This window comes from Zingiber officinale, chromosome 11B, assembly GCF_018446385.1.
Source record: "Zingiber officinale cultivar Zhangliang chromosome 11B, Zo_v1.1, whole genome shotgun sequence".
NCBI lineage: Eukaryota > Viridiplantae > Streptophyta > Magnoliopsida > Zingiberales > Zingiberaceae > Zingiber > Zingiber officinale.
Window position 1 is genome coordinate 2,196,641 of NC_056007.1, and position 25,746 is coordinate 2,222,386.

Here is a 25,746-nt window from a genome sequence, read left to right on the forward strand (position 1 = left end):
GGCGAGCACGGGATGCTTAATTTTATCGGGAGACCAAAACCAATTCCTCCTCTGGGTCCCTATCGTAGCCTCTTAATTATAGAGTACTATACCCACCTATACCCACCTTCTTACCCATCCTATAGGGGCCGGCCAAGCTAGCTTGGAGACCAAGCTAGGGCCGGCCATGGGTATGTTCATGGGTGAATTCATGTGGCCGTCCCTATTAAGATAAAAAGGAATTTTAAAATTTTTCTTATGTGGATAATATAATTTAAAAGAAAGTTTAAAAATTTAAATCCTTCCTTTTATAAGATTCTACAAAAGATTAAGAGAAGAGTTAAAATCTCTTTCCTTATTTGTAGATTAAAAGGTTGATTTTAATTTTGGTAAAAACTTTCCTTTTAATTATATTCATGGTTTAAAAGAAAGTTTAAAAATTAAAAATTCTCTTTTATTAGTTTTTACAAAAGATTAAGAAAAGATTTAATATCTTTCCTTATTTGTAGATTGAAAGGAGATTTTAATTTTTAGAGATAACTTTCCTTTTTAGAAATTATCCACATGTTTAAAAGAAAGATTTTAATTTATAAAATTTCTTTTTATTAACCAATCATGAAGGGATTAAAATTATTTGAGAAATTTTTATAAATTTCTAGAAACAAATTAGGAAGTTTTAATTTTTGTTTTAATTAAAACTCTCCTTGATTTGGGGAGAAGAGTGGCCGGCCATTATAATTTGAAAAGAGAAAATTATTTTAATTAAATAAATTTTCCTTTTCAATGGCAAAAGAATTAAGGAAGTTTTTATTAAATTTTCCTTATTTGCCAAGACCAAGAATTATAAAAGAGGGGGTAGAGGAGGCTTCAAGGCTAAGAACTTCTATTCTATTTTTCTCCCTCTTTTCCTTGGTGGTGTGGTCGGCCCTTTCTTCTTCTCTTCTTCTTCTCTTTGTGGCCGAACCTCTTCATGCTCATGGAGTTTTAATTGGTGGCCGGATCTAGCTTGAGGAAGAAGGAGAGAAAGCTTACATCCCTTGGAGCTTGGTTGGTGGAAAAGATCTTCATCTTTTGGAAGCTTTGTGCTTGGCCGAAATTTGAAGAAAGGAAAAGAAGGTGCTTTGGTGGTTTCTCATCTCGGAAGATCGTTGCCCACACAACGTCCGAGGTTAGAAGAGGAATACGGTAGAAGATCAAGAAGTCTTTCTAAAAGGTATAACTAGTAATTTTTCTTTCCGCATCATACTAGTTATTTTTGGAAATAATACCAAATACAAGAGGCTTACGATTCTAGTATTTCGAATATGTTTTTCGAAGTTGTGTTCTTTTGTTTTATTTTTCCTTGTGATTTGATTGTTCTTTTTGGTTAACCTAAAGTTATTTTAGGAAATTAAATATTAGCTTTCCATAAAAGGTTTTGTCTAGTCGGTGGTGGTTGCTCCCATATCCAAGAAGGTCATGTGCCTCGCCACGTCAGTACTGGGAACTAATTATGGAAATTAATATTTAATGGAATTAATAACTTAAGGTGATTTGGGTCGAACGTGTTAAGTTCCGCAGGAGACCCAAGTCAAAACCTAAAAGAACGAATAGATTAAGTTTTGGATCAAACGTGTTAAGTTCCGCAGGTGATCCAAAATTTAATTTAAAAGAACACATGGTAGCTAGGAAAAGGTTCAGACCTTTGTACAAAATTTTTGTACAGTGGAGCCTCTAGGTTTTCCGAGTAGCAACCAACAACTGATAGCATGGTGAGTAGATTGATGGTAGTCACAAAAATGTCTATACCTTTCAAACAATGACTAATTTACTTTTCGCACTGCCCTTTCTTCTCGGATTGGTGGAAGATTCGAGCAAGAGTCTCTGGGCATTCTGGGGGTGATAGTGGTTGTCAACCGGTGTGGCCAATCAGAGCTGAGATAGTCACCTCCTTCCGGGCGGCCTAGGCTTTCTCTACATTAATATATTTGACTACTTTCCCTAGTAGGTCGTTAAAGTCCTCTGGGGGCTTTCTGACAGGATTCGGAAAAAATCTCCTTATAAAAGGCCTTGGGAGAAAGCATTTATTAATATTTCAAAAGTGACAAACTCAGGCTATTCTTTTGATACTTCCTATTGATGGCAAAGTGGTGTAAGAATGCTTTGTGAAAATCTTTGAAGCAAAAAATGGACTCAACCAAGAGCTGGCTAAACCATCTTTGTGTCGATCCAAAAAGAGTGGTAAGAAACACTAAGCACTTAATGTCATCCATGTATTGATGAAGGTTGACTGCGTTTTCAAATTTAAGTAAATAATCTTTTGGGTCGGTCGCTCCTCCGTATTCTCCAATTGTCAAAGGGTGGAAGCGGCTCGGCAATCTATCCTCCAAAATTTATTGGGAGAATGGCACACTTATTCGCTCAAGGGAAATGCTAGCCATTGGAGCTTTCTTCTTTCAAAGATCGCAAGCAGGCGTGTTTCCAGAATATGATACCTAAAGCCTTGCCACCCATCCCATATCATCAAACGGTGTGCGGAGCAATGCCCCATGATACGCGACGAGGGTGGATGGCACGGGCGACATGTTGATCGGCTACACGTGCATTTTCATGAAGCTTGGTAGAGGAGGAGTTGGTTGGAACCCAGTCAGACCTTCCACTCGAGTCCTTTGCTCACTGTGAGGGTCTGTCATTAGCATAACCGAGTCATGCGGCACAAGACCCCCAACCGCTGTTTATTGTTGTTGCACTAACTTTTATGCTCAAGCTATTATTAGCAGTTCTAAGTCTTCTTGCGATAAGGTGACGGTGGTGAGTCATTTAGCCTCTTCCATCTCCTCATTTTAGATTCATGTAAACTTCTCATAGACGGCGCTAAATTTGATCCTGTCTAAAAATAGGGGAGATGGCATGCTGGCTGGGTTGCCATCTAGGTGGCTTGTGTGTTGACCGTGCAAAGACCCTGAGCTGGAAGAAGGTGGTGTTAAGTGATCTTGGAGCTAGGATTTGCGGACCTGTGCACACCACAGACAAAGACTGGGAGAAGGAAGTGTTAGTCACCGGGCAAGGGAAGAGGTCTCTAGTGCAAACACTCCAACGCTCAAGTCAGAACAGTGGCCAAGTGAAATGGAAAAGAAGATGAACACTAGTAACAATAGTGTCAATGCACAAGTATGCAGATGCGTATGCATTCATGCGTGCATCTAGCCAACGAAGAGGACCCCCCCCCCTTTTCATACGACCTCTCATAACCTCCACATTAATAAAGTGGTAGAGAATATCTAGTATCAAAGTATGTCGAATGGCAAAGTATGTACAGTAGCTTCCCCATGGTTGGAAGAAGGTTCCATTGTCTGTATATGTTAGAATAATGGTATATTCCCTGACAAGTTGTTATAATTCTCTGGCAATGTTGTCTCCTAGAGAAAGTCTGACTTGTAGGATCGGAAATTCGCTAGAGGGGGGTGAATAGCGATCGTCAAAAAATTTGATTTTAAAAACTAAGTTATGTAGCGGAAAGTAGAAGCAAAAAAAAATTAATGCTAACACAGGTTGTTTTTACTTGGTTCGAAGCCTTCGACGACTCCTACTCCAAGGCTTGTACTCGTCCAGTGCTTTCGTTGGGCAATTCACTAATAGCTCAAAAAAATTACAAATTTCAAGTACAATAACTATAAAATGGTGTTATGACAATAAAAGAAAAGAATCTTGATCGCAGGTTGTCGAAAGAGTTTCACAGCGTCGTAGGAGCTTTTCGGAGTACCGAGCAGAAGAGAAAGTCATAGCCGTTGTATTTTTGAAGCTCGGGGTTGAAGGCCTTTATATAGGTCCATTCCGAGCACTTGGAATCCCTCCGGTCACCTGGATCACGTGGCTCACCAATCAATGTGTTCAACATCATCTTTGTGGATGAAGTTTCGAGTCCGGGCGCTTGGACTGACTTCGAGTGCTTGGACCTCCTGGGCGCCTACAGCTCGCCCGGGCAAGCCTGATCCGGGCGTCTGGACCCCTTTTCTTCAGCAGCTTTCCTTTGCAGAAAAGGTTAGTCCTGGGCAACAAAAAATAGATTCATCCTGCAAAACAGAGTTAGCACAACATAATAACATATGAGTAGTAATTAGATCTTGTCTCCCCGATACCAAGATCTAGTCAAGGTCTAAGCTTAGACTTTCAAAATAGACCTAAGTTGGACCGACGCCTATAGTTCCCTCAACAGGGTATGCGTCCTCACTGAATCTCTCCTCTAGTTGCTTACATTCACTTACCACTTGCAGTCACTTGACTTGCCTCTGATCCACCAGGTCTTCCCGTCAGTTGTCAGGTCCGCAAACTCAACTGGATTTTGACCGGTTATCAGGTCTTGCAAACCCAACCTGACTTCCCGCAGACCTATCTGGACTTTGCACCAGCTATCGGGCCCTGCGGACCTAGTTGGATTTTTCACCAGCTATTAGGCCCCGCAGACCTAGCTGGATTTTCCACCAACTATTGAGCCCCACGGACCTATAGATGGATTTCAACCTGGTGGCAGGTCCTTCAAACCAATTAACTCTTGCACACTTGATAGAAGCGTTAGACAAACAACAAATCTAACTTTAATCTATTTGTCATACATTAAATCTGAATTATTAGTGCAACCTGCACCTACAACCAGCTCTGGGCCAACTAGCTATAGATTATGAGCTATGCTCATATGGGGAACTATGCCCCGGATGTTCGACCGACGCTGGGGCAAACTGGCACTGGGGTCGATCAACTGTATGCTGGGAGTTATGATCATGGGGGAACTGTGCCCCAGATATCCGTTGATCATGGGGGAAATCTGAATTATTAGTGCAACCCTACTCATGAGAAATGAGGAGTTGAACCCTGTAAATTTGACCAGTGATGGGGCTGGGGCGGATGTTAGTTGAAAGTCTTACATTTGGAGAAGTGGAGAGCTGGGTCCCGTAAATCCAATTGGTTGTAGACTGAGGGTCCTGTCTCTGCATAATGAGAAGCTAAGTCTTGTGAGTCCAACTGGCTTTAAGTCTACCTGGGTTTATGTTGGAGATTCCGCATTCTCTCGAACAAGATATCCGTCCGAACTTTATGTTAAACAATCATCTTATACTTGGCCATTATATTTGAATATATAATTTAGTCCAACCGAGCGATATATTTGGCATGTCTGATCAACCATTTGGTCCAATCAGTCATAACACTGGGTAATGATACTGAACTTATTTTGAAATAACATCAATATAATCCAAGAATTAAGACCTTATTAATTTTAATTGTTATATTAATTAATTTTCTTGACCTCAAATCTAACTTTTTATAGATCCCACCGTACTCACACTATCAGTTATCCACATCAACTAGTATTCTGGATGATTATTAATATTCAACACAGATTTCTACTTCAATTACTGAAATAATAATATATTAATTAAAAGATGACTTAACTCGATTTGACTTTTATGTAAATTCTTATGTAAATCTAAGTTGACTTTCATAAATTTCACATCGGTGAGTCGTATAAATTGTCTGATATATCTAAATACATTGCTTTTGAGGGTTCCAATTAATTTACTTGGTACATCAACTATTCTGGATGACTATTAATATTTAACACAGATTTTTTATTTAATTACTGAAACCATGTATTAACTAAAAGATGACTTAACTCGAACGGACTTTTATATAAATTCTTACGTGAATCTACGTTGACTTACATAAATGTCACATCCGTGAGTTGTGTAAATTTGTCTGATATATATATATATATATACATTGTATTGTTTTCGAGGGTTCCAATTATTTTACATGGTAATAATATATATGATTATTACCAAGTACATCAACTATATAACTGTTAATATTTAACGCAGATTTCTAGTTTAATTACTGAAATAATATTTTACTAATTAATGAAAAATCTGGACCTTTAATATTAAGTATAGTATCAGTTAATATTTGATATAAAAATTAAATTAATTTGTAAAAGGGATAATTTATTATAGTAAAGAGTCCTCGAATGTCGTACGTCCTCATTGTACTATATTGTGCTAGTATTAATTAAAAGGATGATTTAACTAGAATGGACTTTTATATAAATTCTTATGTGAATCGTGTAAATTTATCTGTTCCAATTAATTTAATTATTATTATTTTGTTGTTGTGTGTTCGGAATGAGAGATTATGCAGATGCACTAGTAGCTAAGTCAGCTATGGGATGTTGTATAGAGTGAGAAAAACAAGATGGGAGGTTGTAATCATGCATGTAATTAAGCCGTAAGCAATGGGAAAAGATTAGCTAGACCAATTCAAAAGATAACAACTACGAGATATTTGACAAAGTTGATTGAGTCTAACGTATAGATATTAAAATTTTAAATTAGTAAATCATCTTGTTCGAAAGCGAAGAAGGTGACAGCTGGGGACGTGGTTGTAGGGTTGACAAAACGGTGACTCCGCATGGTCTTGTAACGCAAAAGGCTTTAGTACCGAGCTGAGAAGGGATTCCCGGTATTGGCCCTCCAACACTCAAGTTAGTTTCCAGTATAGTGGAGAACAATAAGAATGTTGTAGCACATAGTGTGTTGAATAATAAAATTGTGCATACCTCCGTTTGTATATGGGAACCCTTCTTTTATAGTATTACTATAGTGTCTGAGTACACATCCCAAAACGTATGCACGTTTTTCAAAACATCCTAGAAAAAAATAAGTCAAAATGTGTTTCTGATACATTTTCTTAAATAAGCATAAAAATTTTTGATACGAGTACAGGCAAGAGGCTTCTAAAATATGATTTGTTTGCTGGACATACTCTATTGTCAGTAGTACTAACCTCCAAAAGGTTATGGTGAGACATGCAGTTGGGTCCCACTATAGGTTGACCGGATCCTGCTCAAACTGGTTGTGCAGTTCGGAGCTACTGGCTTGTCCCCTTCTCTGCTTCCCGACTATCAATGATTATATTTGTCTAACTGCCTGTGTCGCTCGATCGACGAGACCCAGCCTCTCATGGATTGCCGCTTGCCTCTTAACTCCAGTCACCACTAGATGAGGATGGTCGTTCGGCATCCTCGCCCAACCGACTGAGAGCTCCCGATCATAAGATTTGATCGGTCGACCAAAATCTTTGACCATTTTTGACCCCGACCTCTTCGTTAGCGGTCATTTTCCCCCTTACCCTTCTTTGGTGCCCTCATCCAGCGTATCAGTAAATATACATGTATATATATATAAGTTTTAATCATAAGAATTGAATGAGCATTAATTTATGAAAGAAATTAGGAAGGATATATGTGTACTAATATTTCTAAATATTATTCAAACATGAATATACTTATTAAATGTTCATTACTCTCTTTTATCTAAATATTCACGAGTACTTGCAAGTAGATATACACAAATGCTTAATTATCTAGCACTAGTTATTATCATCCCAAATTAATTAGATTAATATAATTATTTCCTTGATCAACTATTCTGAAAGATGATTAATGTTTAAGCTAAATTTCTTTAATTAGTAATTTTTGAAACAATTTATTAAAAGGATTACTTTATTTGACTTTGATTGTTTTTCTTTTATGTTTATATATATATTTGTTTAAGTGATTTTGACTTGAACTTGTTTATCAAAAACAGATAAATTTAGTTAGTTGTATTGACTAGTCTTGAGGTGATCAATCTCACGCTATAAAATTTTTTTATTGACTATCAAGATAAATCGGAAAATACTCATGCCACATGATTAAAGAAGTTCAACATTCTTTGATTGCGCGTCATATTTGGAGAAAAAATTCTTATAAATTTACCATAACTAGAGATCAAATAATCGTAAGTGCCTAGGTGAGTGATGAACACAAAGCGAATTATTTTTTCGCCTTTTGACTTGAACTTGTTTATGTGGCAAAAGGCGATTCGTTCGCTCCCGTCAATTCGTCTCTAATAAATCATGAGTGAATACTACTCATTAGTACAGATAATCAAGACATGAAAAAGACAAAAGACATCCTCAAACTCATCTAATTTTAATCCCAAAATCTTATATGATAACATTCTATATTTTAATCAACACACTGTCCCAAGAGAGTAACTTGGAATTATTTATGGTGGCAAAAAGGCAAATACGCTCGTCTTCAGCGCCCCCGCCAACCCGTCTTAGGGCCAACACGGAGGAAGTAAATCACGGACGACTACTAACCTTTGGAATAGTAATTAGCGTATAAGGGAGAGATTTATCTTGACTTTATCGAGATTCGAACCCTATACCTCATGATGACAACACCTTATATATTAACCACCAGATCATCTAGAGAAGATAACTTGAAAGTATTTGTGTATCATATCAATGAGTCATTTTATTGGCCTCTCTAATTAAAGCCGTCAATAAGTCAAGGACATGCCGTTGAATTATTATAATCTTGCTGTCGTGTGTTTAGAATGAGACAGAGTATGCGTAAGTAATGACGAATCTGCGGTACTAGCTATTTGTCAAACTTGATTGTACCGGCACAAAGGTCCAGAACTGTTTTAACTGGGCACCCTAAGTATCTGTCTATGAAGGGATAATGAAGAGGGTATTGGCTCATCCATCAGCTAATTAGAAGCTATGCGTTCAGCGACGACAACAGCTAGCACTCTCATGTCTCTGCTCTTCTCCCAAATGCTAGCGTTGCTGCTGCAGCTACCTGCAGCTGCATCCACCGTGCCTGATGGAAGATGCCCAACGAAATGCGGCGACGTGGAGATCCCTTACCCATTCGGCATCGGCGCCTTCGGCTCCAACTGTTCCGGGGAAAGGGACCACTGTATCTTCAACACTACCGAAACTGGCATCGGAGCAAACTGTTCCTTGGGAGGAGGTTTCAATCTAACCTGCAACGCCATCGAAAGTGGCCTCACGAAGCCATTTTATTACAATCTCGAGGTCCTCAATATTTCGCTGGCGATGGGCCAAGTGCGCATGCTCAACTACATATCCTCAGCGTGCTACGATCCAAATTACAACAACGTCACTTACTCAGAATGGAGGTTGGATATGGAAGGCACCCCGTATCGGTTCTCTAATGTCCACAACAAGTTCACCGCCATCGGCTGCGATACCCTCGCCTACATCCTCGACTACCACGGGAGCAACATTAGCTACCAGAGTGGGTGTGTGTCCATATGCGAGGATGAAGGGAGCATCGTCAACGACTCCTGCTCCGGCATGGGTTGCTGCCAGACTTCCATACCCGAGAATCTCCAATACTACGATGTCGTGTTTTCTAGGAGTTTCAACCGCTCGGAAAGATGCAGCTACGCCGTCTTGTTGGAGGCCGATCGGTTCCGGTTTCAGACGTCTTACATCACCACGGACCAATTGAGGCATATTAACGACGACGGCAGGATGCCGGTGGTCATGGACTGGGCCATCGGCAACGAGACGTGTGAGGTAGGTAAGCGCAACCCAACATCTTATGCCTGCATCAGCGATAACAGCGTGTGCGTGGACTCCACCAATGGCCCTGGCTATCTTTGCAAATGTTCGCCGGGATACCAAGGCAACCCTTACGTCTCCAACTCCGACGGATGCCAAGGTCCGTCGTCTATGCCAATCAATTTAATTAATTATTCTACCTGACGTCGATGGTTGAAGTAACGTGTGAGCTCCTTTGTCATATCCGTACCATGTCAAAAAAAAAAAAAGTACAAAATTCCATATATCTTTCTAAAAAAAATCACACTAATTTAAAGACAATATGTTACTATTTTTATTTTTTAAAACAAAAATTTTAAAATAATAATATAAAAAAACAAAAGAAAGAAGGGGCGGTTCCGTAAACCGCTCCATGTTGCCATGTTATAATAAACTTTAAGTATGGATACCCTTATCTTCATATGGATCTGATTGATGAATTTTATGATTAACATATGAAGTGTTATCATAATGAGATTTGATATTCAAATTTTGATAAAATTAAAGTAAATATTTTTTTTAGGTATTAGTTATTATTCTAAAGATTAGTAGTTGTTCATGATTTATCTTCTCCGTGTTGGCCTTGTGATGGGTTGGGGGCGTTAGGGGTAAGCGTATTCACCTTTTGCCATAATGATTGATGAATTTTGCCACAATTTTACGAATCGCTTTTTGCCAGAATGATTGATGAATTTTGACAAAGTCGAGGTAATTGTCTCTCTTATATGCTAGTCATCATTTCAAATGCTAGTAGCCGCCCGTGATTTACCTCCTCCGTGTTGGCCCTGGGACAAGTTGGCAGGGGCGTTAGGGGCGAGCGTATTCACCTTTTGCCACTATGATTGATGAATTTTGAGTCTCTCAGGATGGTCTAGTGACTAGCACATGAGGTGTTGTCACCATGATGTCTGGGGTTTGAATATCGGCAAAGCCGAGATAAATGCCTCCCTTATATGCTAGTGTCACTATTTCAAAGGCTAGTAGTCATCCGTAATTTACTTTCTCCATGTTGATCCTAGGACGAATTAGCGGGGATGAGGGGGATGAGCGTATTCACCTTTTACCACCATGATTGATGAATTTTGATGATCCTCATTTATTAAATAGATGAACATCATCAAATGAGTGCATGATTCTCTCATTCATCTGTCCGTGCTAAAATGCCTAAGACCATCATGTCATAGCCGGCCCCGTATTCACCGTGATTTACTCCCTCTCATACTTGTGGGGCCGGATTGAGGGGGCCGCTGGGTTGACGGTTCCAACCTTTGCAGCATGATTCTCTCATTCATAATTTACAGATTAAAAAATCCGCCCTCCCTTATATTTTACCTTTCTAAATGCACACGATGATGCCTAGTTAATACTGTAATTTCTGCGTGCACTTAATATATTTTAGACATCAATGAGTGCAATCAGCAATCAAATCCATGCTCGCATGGCGCCCACTGCCAGAACCTGCCCGGTAATTACAGTTGTGACTGCCCAGAAGGCACTCACGGTGACGCTTACAATGGAACATGCAACCCTGATCAGAAACTTCCCTTGGCGGTGAAGGTGGCTATAGGTAAGAAGCTTCTCCTCACACATTACTTGTTTGTCTTTATTCAACTCTTAATATAATAAATTAATTAAGGTATGTATATATATATATATCCACAGTAATATTAAATGATTGTCATTATTTTCTGTTGGATTAGTTTTTTGTCATCTCTTTGTAAGTTGAATGCAATGACCTTGCAGGTGGTTGCAGTGGTGTAATCATTTTGTTACTTTGCCTTATGTGTCTCTATATAGTCTATCAAAGGAGAAAACTAGAAGAGATGAAAAGAAAATATTTCAAACAATATGGAGGTCATGAATTGGAGGAAAGGATGAAGTTAGAAAAAAGCCTCAACAAATTTAAAATATTTGGAAGCAAAGAATTAGAGAAGGCAACCAATCATTTTGATGACAAAAATATTGTTGGGAGAGGAGGAAATGGAGTTGTGTATAAAGGAGTTTTGGAAAACCAAGATGTTGTTGCCATAAAGAAACCTAAGTTTATTAATGAGGACTTGAAGAAACAATTTGGAACAGAGGCACTTATTTTATCAAATATTAACCATGTCAACATAGTTAAACTCTTGGGTTGTTGTTTGGAGATGGAGATGCCATTGTTGGTCTATGAGTTTGTCCAGAATGGAACATTATTTCATTTACTTCATGAAAATGAGAACAGAACTACAACTTTCTTAGATACTCGACTGCGGATTGCTTATGAATCTGCTGATGCTTTGGACTACTTGCACTCAAAAGCTTCACCTCAAATCATTCATGGAGATGTGAAATCATCTAACATACTATTAGATGTGGATAACACTGCAAAAATTTCAGACTTTGGAGCTTCAAAGTTGATTCCCAAGGGAAAGGAACAATTTGCCACACTGTTGCAATTCACTTATGGTTATATTGATCCAGAGAGCCTAGTGACATATGAGTTGACCTATAAAAGTGATGTTTATAGCTTTGGTGTGGTTCTCTTGGAGCTCTTTACCGGTAAGCAAGCTATTAATTTTGAAGAATCTGAAGAACAAAGGAGTTTGGTGTCGACTTTTACTATGTTGGAGAATCAGAATAGGGTTTCAGAGATCTTAGACAAACAAGTGAAATTGGAAGCTAATATAGAATTTATCCATGAACTTACTAAACTTATCAAACAATGTTTAAAGTTCAAGGGAGAGGATAGACCAACTATGAAGGAAGTGGCCGAGGAGCTAAATGAATTAAGGACTCTTAATCAACACCCGTTCGTAGTACAACACAATGCTGAAGAAATGGAGAGCTTGCTCAGTGGGTTGCCAAATGATAATAATGTTAATTCCAATACTACATTCGATATAGAGAGCAGATTCATAGGACGGAGCAATATCCAAGATTGGTTGTAACATCAAGAAAGAGACATGAGCTCAAGTTATGTTGCCACTTTACTTGTGTGTTTGTTTGCCTACTTATGTAATCCTCTTATATGTTTTCTAGTTTCAAATCCTTTGCATTTGTATGTTTATTGTCTAGTTTTCTTAATAAATTAGTTTCATATGTGAGTTATTATGTAGAATTATCTTCACTTGGAGTCACTCATGAATATAAAATTATATTTAAAGTTATTTGTGGTCATTGTAAAAACAACATTATTGTTGGATCTCTTTGATTCTTCTTTGCTAGCTTTGTCATAAATTTATATAAACGAATATTTCATTGTAGCTCGAGTGTACATTTCCTAAAACTTGAGGTATTCAAATTATCTTTGTCAGGAATACTTATACTTTGACATCTTAACTAGTATCTCATAGGAGATATATATCTATGATGATTAGGTATAAATAATGTGCCTGAAGATATTTGAATAGCCCAAAAAAAATTCACCACTATTTTCATAGGAGACATATACTCTATGGTATCTTGTTAAGATTAGTACTCAGAAGTCTTTAACTATAGCAAACATGTCAAGAGGATGATCTTCTTAAACATGTGTTTTTGAGTAATTTGAATCCATAGAATAAAAAAATATATACTTGGTTTAGGTATAATGTAGTCAACCTAGTGGGGACTGACACAAAGACCATATCCTGAATTAAGTGAGTATAAGAGAAATAAAAGGAATATAAGCATTAATAACTATAGCTACTGAAGGGTTTAGAAGTAGTTCTAAAGTCAACATTGAATTTTCGGCCAATAGGGTGTAGTGATGTACTGGTAGGTGTCACTCATGATCTATTCATAATTAATGGTTAATTATGAATGACCAACATAATTGGGAATCTATTGGATCACACACACTATGATTATTTCAAGAGAAGCAAAACAAGTATGAGAATGAGATTCTTAAAGAAAGAGGGAGAGATTAAATCTAGTTGGACCAAAGCAAGAGCCTGCTCATGTAGTATGGGCCCAGACCTGCCCCTCATTAAGAGGTATAAATCGACCTCTTGTGAGAAAAAGGACTGTAGGATCGAAAAGCGCTAGAGAGGGGTCAATAGCGCTCGTGGCTAATTCGTTCGTTTCGTAAAACTTTAAGTAAATACTCAGCAAAAAAGTAAAAACACGGAAGAAATGCTAACACTTTTGGTTACTTAGTTCGGAGCCTATGTCGACTTCTACTCCAGGGCCTTCAATCGTTGATCGTTTTCGATGGGCAATCATTATAAGCTCCGGAAAATTACAACTTTGAATTACAATATTAATGCACTAATAGTTGTCGAAGTCGAGTTATGGCTTTATCGGATCGTCCTTTGAGCAACACACCGAAAAAGGATTGCAAGTTTTCATTGTGCCTTGGTTGCTGCTCGAACCGAGCTTAAATAGCACGTGGAGGGCGCCTCCAACCTCCATAGGAGGTGCCTCCAACCAAGAGTTATCTCCTCCGCGTCAGTGCTGATAAGCTCCGCTTCTTGCGCTACTTATCCGCCCGAAGGCACCTTCAAGCTCCATGGAAGGCGCCTTCCATCCAGCGTCCAAGGCGCCTTCAAGCCCCTTCGAAGGCGCCTTCAACCTTGCTTCTTGCGCAGCCACAGCCAAGGTGCCCGAGGCGCCTCCAACAGTCCAGAGGCGTCTCGGACATTGTTCATCCGAGAGTTCTCTTGTGTAACTTCATTCCTGCAAAGCATATTAGTCTACAAACAAAGTTACCTTACAAGACCAAGTTAGCACAATAATATAAGATAAATATAAGTACTCGGCAGTCATCGGACTGTCCGGTTCTGACTTCGAATTTCCTGGAAACCCTAGGTCGAACCGACGCCTATTGTTGCCTCGCCGGGGAACGCGTCCTCACCTACTCCTCTCAGGAGAGTTTACCTGTTGGCAGATCGATCCTCCAGACCGACTGGACTTTCTGCCTAGGGTTACCACCCCCTAGAACCTAGAGTTACCACCCCTAGGATTTTCCTCAGCCTAGAGTTACCACTCCCTACGATCTAGGGTTACCACCCCTAGGGTTTTCTCAGCCTACGGTTACCACCCCCTAGGGTTTTCTACCTGTCTAACCGCAGCTAGGACTTTCCATCACCTACGGTTACCGCCCCCTAGGACCTAGGGTTACCACCCCCTAGGGTTTTCCACCTGCTTAGAATCCACTAGGATTTTTGCCTAAGACAACTTAGGACTTTCCTGCAAGCTCAATGAACCTTGTTAGATAACAATACAACTTAACTGAATTGTTATGTTGTTTGTGATGTGTTGTGCGTTTGTTATGTATTATAAGTTTGTTATGTTGTAATTGTTGATGTGTAGTGAGTTTGTTGTGAGTTTTGTTGTTATGTATTGTGAGTTTATTGTGAAAACTATCGCTTGTGATGGTTAGAGTGAATTAGATTTATATGTAAATAGAAAAAATAGGAAAACCAAAAAGGTCATGAGCCACTATATCATAGTTTAGAGATGGAAATTTATATTTCCATCGTAAATGATGACGGATATTTCAAATATCCATCGCTAACAATGATGGATTTAATAAACCTCTAGCAACGGAATAGTGACCGAATATATCTGTCGCTATTTGGGGCATTTTCTGTTGTGACTGGAGATGGTTGGATGAGAACATCCACTCTATCTGTGGCTGGGAAGGGACTCTCTATTAGTGCAAATCTAATGGAGGACCTTTGATAGGATCTTCCTAATGATGGCTCCCTTTCTAAGTTTCAACCATGAAATTAAAATTGTCCTGTTTGCTAGAGGCACTTGAATACCATTGAATTTACTTGCAATAAGAGTTATCCAGTTCAAATAATATCATTTTAGGTGTTTTATGGCCCCCAGGGGCTGGATCAGTTGGTAAGTGGCTGGGATGTTGTATCATGACGCAACGGTTCGAGTGTCGACGGTTGCAATGTGGGATAATATCCCCGTCTGCCTGCTTAAAGCCTCGAACCCCAGCCACTTGTCAACCCAACATTCACCCTGATTAACCCTCCTCCTACATCACCGTGGGGCAGGCGTAGGGGGCCGTCGGGGCGGCGGATTCCGCCTTTTTTGTATCATTTTAGGTGTTTTATGATAAAAGATGCAACTAAGCAATATTGTAATGTGACGTGGGTGGGATTGTAAATAAGTATAGTCAAGTTGAGCTTAATATTTTAAAATTTGGTTATTAAAAAAATACAAAAAAAAATCAAGCCAAACATAATATTTTGGGTTCACTCATATCTATTAACAAGCCTATTGTTATCAAATTTCTCAAATAAAGCATGATGTATATTGTGATTTTCCACAAACACACTGCGGAAGGAAACAAACTTTTCTTTTCACATCCCATACTACCAAGACCATACAAGTGTGTGACATAACCATAGATAGAGAATTTAGATGGTTTATACCTTCCGTGGACGACGAAATCAACTGGAAGTCAACTAGCAAGTCTCATCGTGAGCCTTACCTCTACCCGTATCCACGTCGGGATCTTTCCAAGAGTAGGATCTCTCCACAAGTTTTGTTTTCTATTGGTGCTAGCCAAAGGAGGAGACGACATGCAAAGAGAGAGAAAAAGAGGTTTTTGTAAAAACTCCTTGTTGATGCGGGAAGCCTCCGACGATCGAACATGTATTTTGATTATGTCAAAAGGTCCAAACTTAAGTTGTCTTGTTATCTAACAAGGTTCATTGAGCTTGCAGGAAAGTCCTAAATTATCTTAGGCAAAAGTCCTAGTGGATTCAAGGCAGGTGGAAACCCCTAGGGGGCAGTAACCCTAGGTCTTAGGGGCATTAACCCTAGGTGATGGAAAGTCCTAGCTGCGATTAGGCAGGTGAAAAACCCTAGAGGATGGTAACCGTAGGTCCTAGGGGGTGACAACCCTAAGCTGAGGAAAATCCTAGGGGGTGATAACCCTAGGTCCTAGGGGGTGGTAACCCTAGGTCCTAGGGGGTGGTAACCCTAGGTCCTATGGGGTGGTAACCCTAGACTGAGGAAAACCCTAAGGGGTGGTAACCCTAGGTTCTAGGAGATGGTAACCCTAGGCAGAAAGTTCAGTCGGTCTGGAGGATCGATATGGCAACAGGTAAACTCTCCTGAGAGGAGTAGGTGAGGGCGCGTTCCCCTGCGAGGGAACGATAGACGTCGATTCAACCTAGGGTTTCCAGGAAATTCAAAATCAGAACCGGACAGTCCGATGACTGTCGAGTACTTATATTTATCTTATATTATTGTGTTAACTTGATTTTGCAGGATATACTTTGTTTGTAAACTAATATGCTTTGCAGGAATGAAGTTACACAAGAGAACTCTCGAATGAACAATGTCTGAGGTGCCTCTGGGTTGTTGGAGGCGCCTCGGGCGCCTTGGCTGTGGCTGTGCAGGAAACAAGGCTGAAGGTGCCCTCAAAGGGGCTTGAAGGCCCCTTGGGCGCTAGATAGAAGGTGCCTTCCATGGAGCTTGAAGGCGCCTTCGGGCGGATAAGCAGCGCAGGAAGCGGAGCTTATCAGCACCGACGCGGAAGAGATAACCCTTGGTTGGAAGCGCCTCCTTTGGAGGTTGGAAGCGCCTCCTTTGGAGGTTGGAGGCGCCCTCCATGGGCTATTTAAGCCCAGTTCGAGCAGCAGCCAAGGCACAACGAATGCAATCCTTCTTCCGTGTGCTGCTCAAAGGACGATTCGACAAAGTCGTAACTCAACTCCGACAACGGAAAGCCTTCATTTCGTCTTCCTTATTTGTCGATATAAATTTAATTAGTGCATTAATATTGTAATTCAAAGTTGTAATTTCCAGAGCTTATAGTGATTACTCACTGAAAGCGATCAACGATCACGGGCGGGTTAACATTGTTTCCGTGTCTTTACTTTTCCACTGCGTATTTACTTAAAATTTTACGAAACGAACGAATTAACCACGACCCCCTCCTCTAGCACTTTTCGATCCTACAATTAACAACGAACGAATTACTTCCTTCATTTATGTTTTTCCTTTGTTTCTCAAAACGTCTTCCTAAAACGAATTTGAGAGCTCAATCATTATATTCTCAACGACTAAATTATATTTAATATAATAAATATATTATCTTGTTCCATTAGAGTTAAAATTTATCTCATCGAAACCTAGAATAACAAATACCTACCTTCTTCAAACTATTCTGACAAGTCTTTAATACTTTTCTATTTAATTTTAATTACCATAACAAATTCGATCTAGTTGAACTTTAAAAAATTAGAACATGGTTAAATAAATACTCCATAAAAACTTTGAGATGCAAAAATGAGCACATTTTGGCATTGGATCACAAGTGTGATGCTTATTACAAGAAATGATGCATAAATAGTGTTAGAAGTAAAACCCAAATGATAAAAGTAGCTCAGGGACTCATTGTTCCGACAATCCCGTCGATGCTTATCGAAACAATGCAACTAAACAAAACTATGCTCTGAGCATTTATTTTAAAAAGAAGCCATTTTCGACCTGACGCGATGTGAGAAGGAACTCAGGCCGCTTTCTTGCAGTAGCTTTCGAGCCAGTCCATGGTCACACTCTTTGGCCTCTCGAGTGGTAATCCGAGGGCTCGATCCCATATAAGCTGCATAAACACCAAATATTTAGGGGGTTTAGATGGTGCACAAGTCTTATAATCGATTTAAAGAGGTAGAGAGATGGACTCACCTGAGACCCTATGCCGATGCTTCGTGATACACCAAATAAAACAGTGAAATACCTGAAAATATCAAATATCGAAAAGCTTAACAATAGGCTCCAAAATTCAAAATCTTCAAAATGACCAAAAAAATTTCAAACTTTTGTGATTTCACCTGTAACTGTTCACTAATAAACTCAAAAATAGAATTAATTTCAATAGGGCGCATAATGAATCGTATGACAAAAGCTTACCGTGCTTCTGATAAACCAAAATACTTCAGTAGGACTCCGCTATGAGCATCAACATTGGGCCATGGATTCTTGACCTGCAAGCATAAATCATTAAAAAAAAATATTGCTAATCAAGTATGAATGATGAGATGCTTATTTACATTACCTTGCCTAGCTCAGTGAGTATAGGAGGAACAACTTCATACAATTTCGAAACCTACAAATGAAATTTCACAGGAAGATCGCTCAATTTAGTTTCAATCCTTTTTTCTAGCAAAATCAATGACAGAAAAGTTTCACAGATTTACCAGCTTAAAAAGTGGATCATCTGGCAAATGCTTCAGAGCAAATTCTCTTTGGCACGTATATCTTGGATCTGTCTTTCGTAACACTCCATGGCCATATCCCGGAACAACCTGTAGCATAGGAGTTGAAATTCAGAGCAGAAACATTATTTAAATCGTCAAACCCAGACAACAACAAACAAATTATAAGAAAAAGGTCAATGCATTATTTTCCTTTCACAATGAGATAACTAAACTTGAGCCTTTTCCAATCCATCACGCTCAAATGTTATAGTACCTTGCCACTTTTCAAGGTTTTCCAAACATAGTCCTTCAATTGATCTGTTGTAATATCCTCTCCAACCTCTTTTACAAGAGATTCAATCCATAGAAGAACTTCCTGCACAGCAACCAAAAAGAAAAAGTGAAGCCACGGACTTCTTTTTCAAGATGAAAAGAATCATAACCGATAACAACTATTTGGACAGATTAGTAACACTAACATAAAGCAATTCACTATGGTATTTTTCAACATTCGTTTGTACCAAAAAAAAAAACTATGGTGCTTCAAATATGGTAGTGAAAAAAATAGTATATAATAAAGAAGACAATATAAGTACTTGATTGGCTAAGCCATGAAGAGGTCCGGCTAAACCATTCAATGCAGCTGCAAATGATAGGTAGGGATCCGAAAGAGCACTGCCCACCTGAATGTTTAAGAATGATTTGTAAAGGAAAGGATCTTGTAGATATAACACTCGGACAAGATGTCAAAGTTAGCATTTATATTTCATGTTGGATATCAGTGAAAAGTAATAAATAATGTTCTCATTTACCAGATGAGCAGTGTGAGCACTAACATTCCCACCCTCGTGATCACTGAGAATTATATAAATCAAAACGTTAATATAAAGAGTAATCACAAAAAACACCAACATAAATTTAAGCAATTAAACAGATTAGTCACCTGTGGATTGTTACATAAAGTCTCATCAACTCAAGCATTTTGGGATCATCAAAACCAAGCATGTGAGAAAAATTAGCAGCATAATCCAGAGAATTGTCTGGAGGTATGATTCCGCCATCCTTGTAAATTCTGAATAATATACCACAACAAACCTATTAGTATGTAAACATAGATCTATAGGAAGGCAACTAAAAAGCAGTCGTGAAAAAACAATAATATGTCTAACATCTAAAAGAGAGAAATTAATTTCTGGCTCAAATATCAAAGTTAAGGCAGCTTGTTATAAAAATAGCATGTGAAATCAAATCCTTATATACTCAACAAACTTCGCAATCTTACATACAACAATTACAATCTTACATATAACAATTGCACTACACAATATGAAAACTTTATTAGTTATAGCTTCTTAAAAGCAATGAGATGTCTAATTATTTGTAGAAAATCAAGTTCAGGGCTTTTGATTACTAAATGATTATTCAGCACTAATCACATATGGCAATCCACAGATATTCTTTTTTCTAATGAAGTAGAAGGCTACTAGATCACCAAATATTAATAAAGTAAGCATATATAAGGAAAGAAAGAGGAAAAAGAAAGATATTTGCCTTCTATAAACATATGAAGCAACTGTTGGAAGGCGAGCAATCAAGTTCATTGAATCTTCATATGTTGGCTCCCAAAACCTAACACAAAAATAATTGTTTCTCTTTTTGCCATTTTATGCACTTGAATAAACTTTTTTTTTTTTGAAAAAAAAAACAAAAACTTACTTGGCTTTGGGCATCCCTTTCTCATATGCCTTTTGAAATTCACTATCAACCTGAAATGTTGTAGTTAATTATCTTAAGAAACTTTGCCAAAAATACCAGGACAATTCGTATTGGTGGGAGGATGGAAAAGTGGGGGAAAAGTAGCTAACATTGCACAAATATTCTGTTTACATGGAGAGAAAGTGAAAGGGTGATAGAAACATGGGATTTTTTTTCCATTTGTACCATTTTTTTTCTCAATCCGGTCATCCCAAAAATTGGGAGTAAATGAAAGGAAAAAAAAAAGGGAAGATAATAATCTTCCCACTATAACCAGGAATTATATCCAGCTTGCTATACTGGATGTAGATGGCATGGAACACCTCCCTGTGGAACAGCTTACCAATGAACTTCACATTTAAACACCTTGCCAAACGACTTTGGCACACCCTCCATCATACAGACTATTGCAACCCAATCAACTAACTAGATTAATGTCTTGAAACCCCAATCAGTGGCCTCAACCAATACTAACCTATCCACCATGTTTCCTAGTTTCTCAAGCTCAACAAATATTGTCTTATTTATGTAAGACCATATGGAATTATATAAAGCATATCACATCAATGCTAGAATAAAATTAGCATACATCAGCCATATCATTTGGTCCTCTCTCTTTCTCAATATTAGCAAGTTAAATTGACCTGTAGTCTTAGTCAACCACCTATTCCAACAAGAAATACATTTTTAACTCCTGAAAGATGAAGTATTTGGACTGTTGTAATGAGAGGATATAGATTTTATATTAAATATATCATAGTATTTATCATAGTGGATTCTTATTACCTAATTGAATGTCAAACTTGAAGTTACAAAATCACAACTTTGACCTGTTTGCAAAAACATGAAGATAACAGTTGATTGATTACCTGAAGTGCCATAACTCCAGTTGCAAACTGTGTCATCGGATGAGCAGCTACAGGAAGAGCATCAATTGCCTTAAATACATGATCTACAATGATATTAAACAAGATTTAGTACCAATTTTCTAATACAAGCTTCAGTAAATATTATGCATACAAAATGTTGACTCCTGCATCACCAAATTGCCAAAATCAAGAAGGGAGATATACACGCAAAGTGTCATGAGAAGTTCAATATTTTCATCGAGAGTTTAAATAACTTTGATAAGTATCATGAGACAAATACTCAGAAGCCTTCATTCACAGGAAAACAACAGCAATGAGCATATAAGATTCACCAAGTATCATGGTGGAAGCTAAGTTTGACAGAAGATCCTAAATAAATATCTAATTCACGTGTAATCATGCCAACCCTCACATAAGCTACCAAAATTGTGCTTTGCTAAGAGGATTTGAGTTCACAACCATATAACAATCTGAAGGGAAATTTTCATTTCACCTCCAAATTCAAACATTTTGATCATCTTAAAACTTTCAAAGCATTTTGCTAGAGTAGGTATATGCAATGTAGTTTCTCCCAGTTCAAACATAGACATCTCCTGAGGTAGACTGTGCCTTGCAATGTAACAGGTTATAGATTAAGTGAATCTTTTCTGAAGACTTACTGTGAGCTAAACTATGGCTGCAAGAAACAAGAAAAAAATAAGTAAAGAAACCTGGAATTTTTGCACGATTACATAATTCTGCAGATAGTCCATCAGCTTGTTCTTTGTTAGGCACCTAGAATTAAAGAAAAAGCTTTCAGCATAAAGAATGAGGTGACACCAGTCACTTCTTACCAAAACAGATATAGACAAGCCAACCACATCTAAATAATGAATTGTTAATGACCATAAAGTGAGGCATAAGCATAAAAGTAAAGAACAAAAGAAAACAGAAAAAAAAAAAAAAAAAAAAAAACACCCTCAGGAAACATCAAACCACTTTAAAAAGCCATGTGTAAACTCAATGTGTCCTTCTGATGTCCTTCCAGCTATGCAATTGAAGTTGACAAAAAAACATGGCATTCTAAGATTAGCAATATGATATAGGAACTACTAAAGTGTCAGGTAGAGGTGGAAAAGTCAATACAAGGGTAACTAGGTGACTTTTTCCTGTGCAGATGAAACAGTTTGAAAATCATATAGAAGCTCCTTCAGTTTCGCAACTACTAGAACTATATCAACGTGACTGTAGCAAGCATACAGGATCTAATTCCAACAACCATTGGGTGTGATATAGTATCTTATACCCAAAATAGGCATAGAAACCGTCAATGGCTTCATAAACATTAGCAGTATTTAGAAATTTTGAAAAAAAAAAGGTAAAATGAATTGCTTTTTTGTCTGCCTTTAATAATCCCATGCCCACCCTTACATACCTGTGACCAAAGAAACCAAATCATAAAATTATGTCTGAGATAAACAATTCAACATATCACCTTTCCTGTCAAAAGAAGCCATAGAAGACCCTCAGGCAATGGTTCCCCACCAGCTTTTGCACCAGGCAGTAACTTTTGACATTCAGGGATTGAAAGACCTCTAAATCTTATTCCCTGAAAAATTTCAGTGGCCATTGTAATTCTTCAGACAAATACTCATGGAATAAATAGTCAGTAAGAAACTTATGAGTTTAAAAATAAAATTCTAAAATAACTCTATAGAAAAAGAATGGACCTCATCTGGATCAAGTAATGAGGTTTCCCATAGCAGTCCTGTCATTCCTCTCATTCCACCAATAACCTATCCAAATAGAAGTTAATCTAGTAATTAATAAATAAACATGGAAACAGGACATCGTTGTTGAATTGTTGGAGTGCAATATTTATATAGTTTACTAGAGGACATATATACCATATCAGCTGTTATATTTCCAAGTTGAACTTTCCCATGATCTGATTTCAACTTCTTCAATCGTTCCTGGAAGAGAGAAAGAGAACAGATAGAGAATAGAGTTTCTACAACAACATTCGAGGCCATGCTCTCCAAACAAGACTTTTCATACCATCTGTGTTATTTATTTCATGTAAACCTTTTACCTTTAAGCTCCGCATGCATGCTAACCATGTCTAATAACAGTAGCGCTTCAATTCATGTTTCCATAAGTCCAAAACTGTATAGTTAATTTATTATCTGATTGGAACATTTATATGTACCAGGAAGTCCAGTATTATTTATGAACTTAAACCATAAGAAGCAGAAATAGTGATATGAAGATGCTGATGATTTGAAGAGATTTAAATTAAATGGTTATCATGTTTCTACAATCTAATAGACTATTTCCCTAAATTTTTCTACAATATTTAGTAACTATTCTAGAAGCCAATCTTTACTAGGACATAGTGTAGACATAGTCGAACTACAAAAAAACATGCAGAAATATCTAACAACCAATTTATAAGAGATATAATGAGTCAAAAAAACTATATTTGTAAGTTGAACAATGTAAGAATATGTTGACCATATCAAATATATACAAGGAAATTCCTACTAAATGGAAAATAAGAAACCTGCTGTTCTGGTATCAATTCTTTCAGCTGAGAATGAAGATCCTGCAAAGAGATTATTGAAGAATGAAAAATTACTTTACAAGAAAAGAAATGAAGAAAATGTTACAAGCAAAATTCACGAAACAAGTGCTTTGTTAACAACCAATCTAAACAAAAAAAAAGTGAAACTGCAATGGTACTCAAAATGAAAATGAACATGGAAAATGCATGGAGTGACAGGAATATTCAACAAGGTCAATAACAAGGAAAGTTTCACTCTAATTTGGTCACACTGTCCCACATGGTGAACGGTGGGTTAATAAAAGAAGTTTATAAGCTTAGATAAGTGTTGTTATTAACTTGTGCTTATGCATTTTAGGTTAATGGTGGATTCCAACAAATCATTGAGTTCTCTCATACACGTAGGTTATAACAATTGATTAAAGAGTATATTTAATCCTAGGTTTGGTAAGATGTTGGAAAGGATGGCAAAGCTACCATTGGGCCTCACATGCTACCAATTTTGGATGGTTCTGGCTATGAGTTGGACTTGGATCCTTAACAGGGACATCACCCTTTGAGTGAGGGAGATTTGGAACTCTAGTTTTATCCCATAAGGTGAATCATGGGATAACATAAGGGATTCATAAGCTTATATGGTTGAGCTACTAATAAGTTGACTTCAACATTTTAGACAAGTGGTTAGGCTAGCGAAGCTATTGAGTTATTTCTCTCACTGTATGCAATTCATGACAGGAGTAGCTGAAATTCACCAAAAAGGGTTTGACATGGAGGTCGGTCAGGATCACGTTTCATAAAAATGGTGAGTGTTATTCTAGAAATTAGCTTACTTCACCTTGTCAGCAGAAACCCTAACTGTAGTGGAATAATTCCTAAACAACAAAAATCATGATAGAAATAAATTCCCAATAATTTAAAACTCAATTCTTATCTTTAAAGGAACAAGGATATGAAATTTTACTAAATTGGCTATGTACTTTCTAGCATGAACATTTGTTTATTAAGTGAACAAGTAATGCAGACAAGGGATTAGTATTTCCAGATATTTTAGCGATTACAAATCTAATTCTTGTATCTCTACGACAAAAAAAAAGACTTTCTCAAAATTATGGAATTGGAAACCCAAAAAAAAAGGTTTTTACATGCGTAGCACATATGACGTGCATCAAAAGAAAATTTGAAAGAGCAAAAAACTCTCATATCAAATTCCCATACAATCACTTAACAACACTTAACAATCTAGTAGTAAGGCCAAATCATCAAATTAATCCAAAGGAAAAAAAAAAACTCACAAGATCGGGCGCGCTCTGTACTTGCAACCATCGTATGGAACCCAATGAGCTCGACTGCTGTGCCTAGAAGCAAAGATCAAAAAGGACACAAATTCAACTACGACGGCCAAATCACAAAACGACCAATTGCAACATAGCATCGACGAAGTCTCCAACAAGCAACCCACCAGACGAGACCGGAGCTTCGAGAGCGCCGCCACACTCCGGAATAACACCATCGATTCGACTTCCGAAGGATCCCCTGCAAAACGGATGCGAGCGATTTAAGGTCAGAGAAACAGAAGAAGGGGGAAGAAGAGATCCAAGCGATCGATGAGGATGATTACCTGAAGCAACGCCTGGAGAAGAAGAGCGATTCGAGGAGGAGGAAGAAGCGGAAGGGGAGGACAACTCCTATTCGCCCTCTCTCACAAAGTTTTAAGAATAACAACAAGAAGAATAATTCTAAAGTAAACCCTACACCCAAAAAAAAGAAAGTGATATACAAATTAACTATTATTCAGTTTAAATAAAAAAAATCAAATTAAACTGAGTTAAAATATTAATATATTTTAATATAGTCAACTGTCTAATAAATTTGGCATCGAAAATAAATATTTACTACCTTCGCTTAGGGGTGGGCATCGGCCGGTTTGGTCCGGTTTTACCCTACTACGGTTTTATTTTTTCAGTTTCGGTTTTAAAGATTTTTTATCCAAAATCAAACCATTTTATTACGATTCGGTTCGATTTTTATGTAATACGGT

General features: G+C 37.9%; 2 protein-coding genes across 2 annotated transcripts; one reads left to right on the forward strand and one right to left on the reverse strand.

The window, feature by feature from the left end:
• The first annotated feature begins 8,514 nt into the window (after nt 1-8,514).
• Nucleotides 8,515-12,392, forward strand: LOC122033554 (putative wall-associated receptor kinase-like 16). Its single transcript, XM_042592596.1, has 3 exons — nt 8,515-9,532; nt 10,811-10,978; nt 11,155-12,392. The coding sequence occupies exons 1-3, from the start codon at nt 8,563-8,565 to the stop codon at nt 12,336-12,338; spliced, it is 2,322 nt and encodes a 773-aa protein (XP_042448530.1). The 5' UTR covers nt 8,515-8,562; the 3' UTR covers nt 12,339-12,392.
• A 5,232-nt stretch (nt 12,393-17,624) lies between these two features.
• LOC122034324 (citrate synthase, mitochondrial-like) lies at nt 17,625-25,466 on the reverse strand. The gene is made up of 20 exons (XM_042593524.1): nt 25,327-25,466; nt 25,168-25,241; nt 25,001-25,063; nt 23,709-23,750; nt 23,053-23,118; nt 22,876-22,941; nt 22,641-22,754; nt 21,877-21,940; nt 21,167-21,249; nt 20,259-20,308; nt 20,094-20,171; nt 19,486-19,614; nt 19,355-19,397; nt 19,139-19,225; nt 18,817-18,918; nt 18,543-18,650; nt 18,401-18,451; nt 18,256-18,329; nt 18,031-18,082; nt 17,625-17,947 (listed from the first exon to the last, which is right to left on the reverse strand). The coding sequence occupies exons 2-20, from the start codon at nt 25,216-25,218 to the stop codon at nt 17,855-17,857; spliced, it is 1,416 nt and encodes a 471-aa protein (XP_042449458.1). The 5' UTR covers nt 25,219-25,241; nt 25,327-25,466; the 3' UTR covers nt 17,625-17,854.
• Nucleotides 25,467-25,746: the final 280 nt, after the last annotated feature.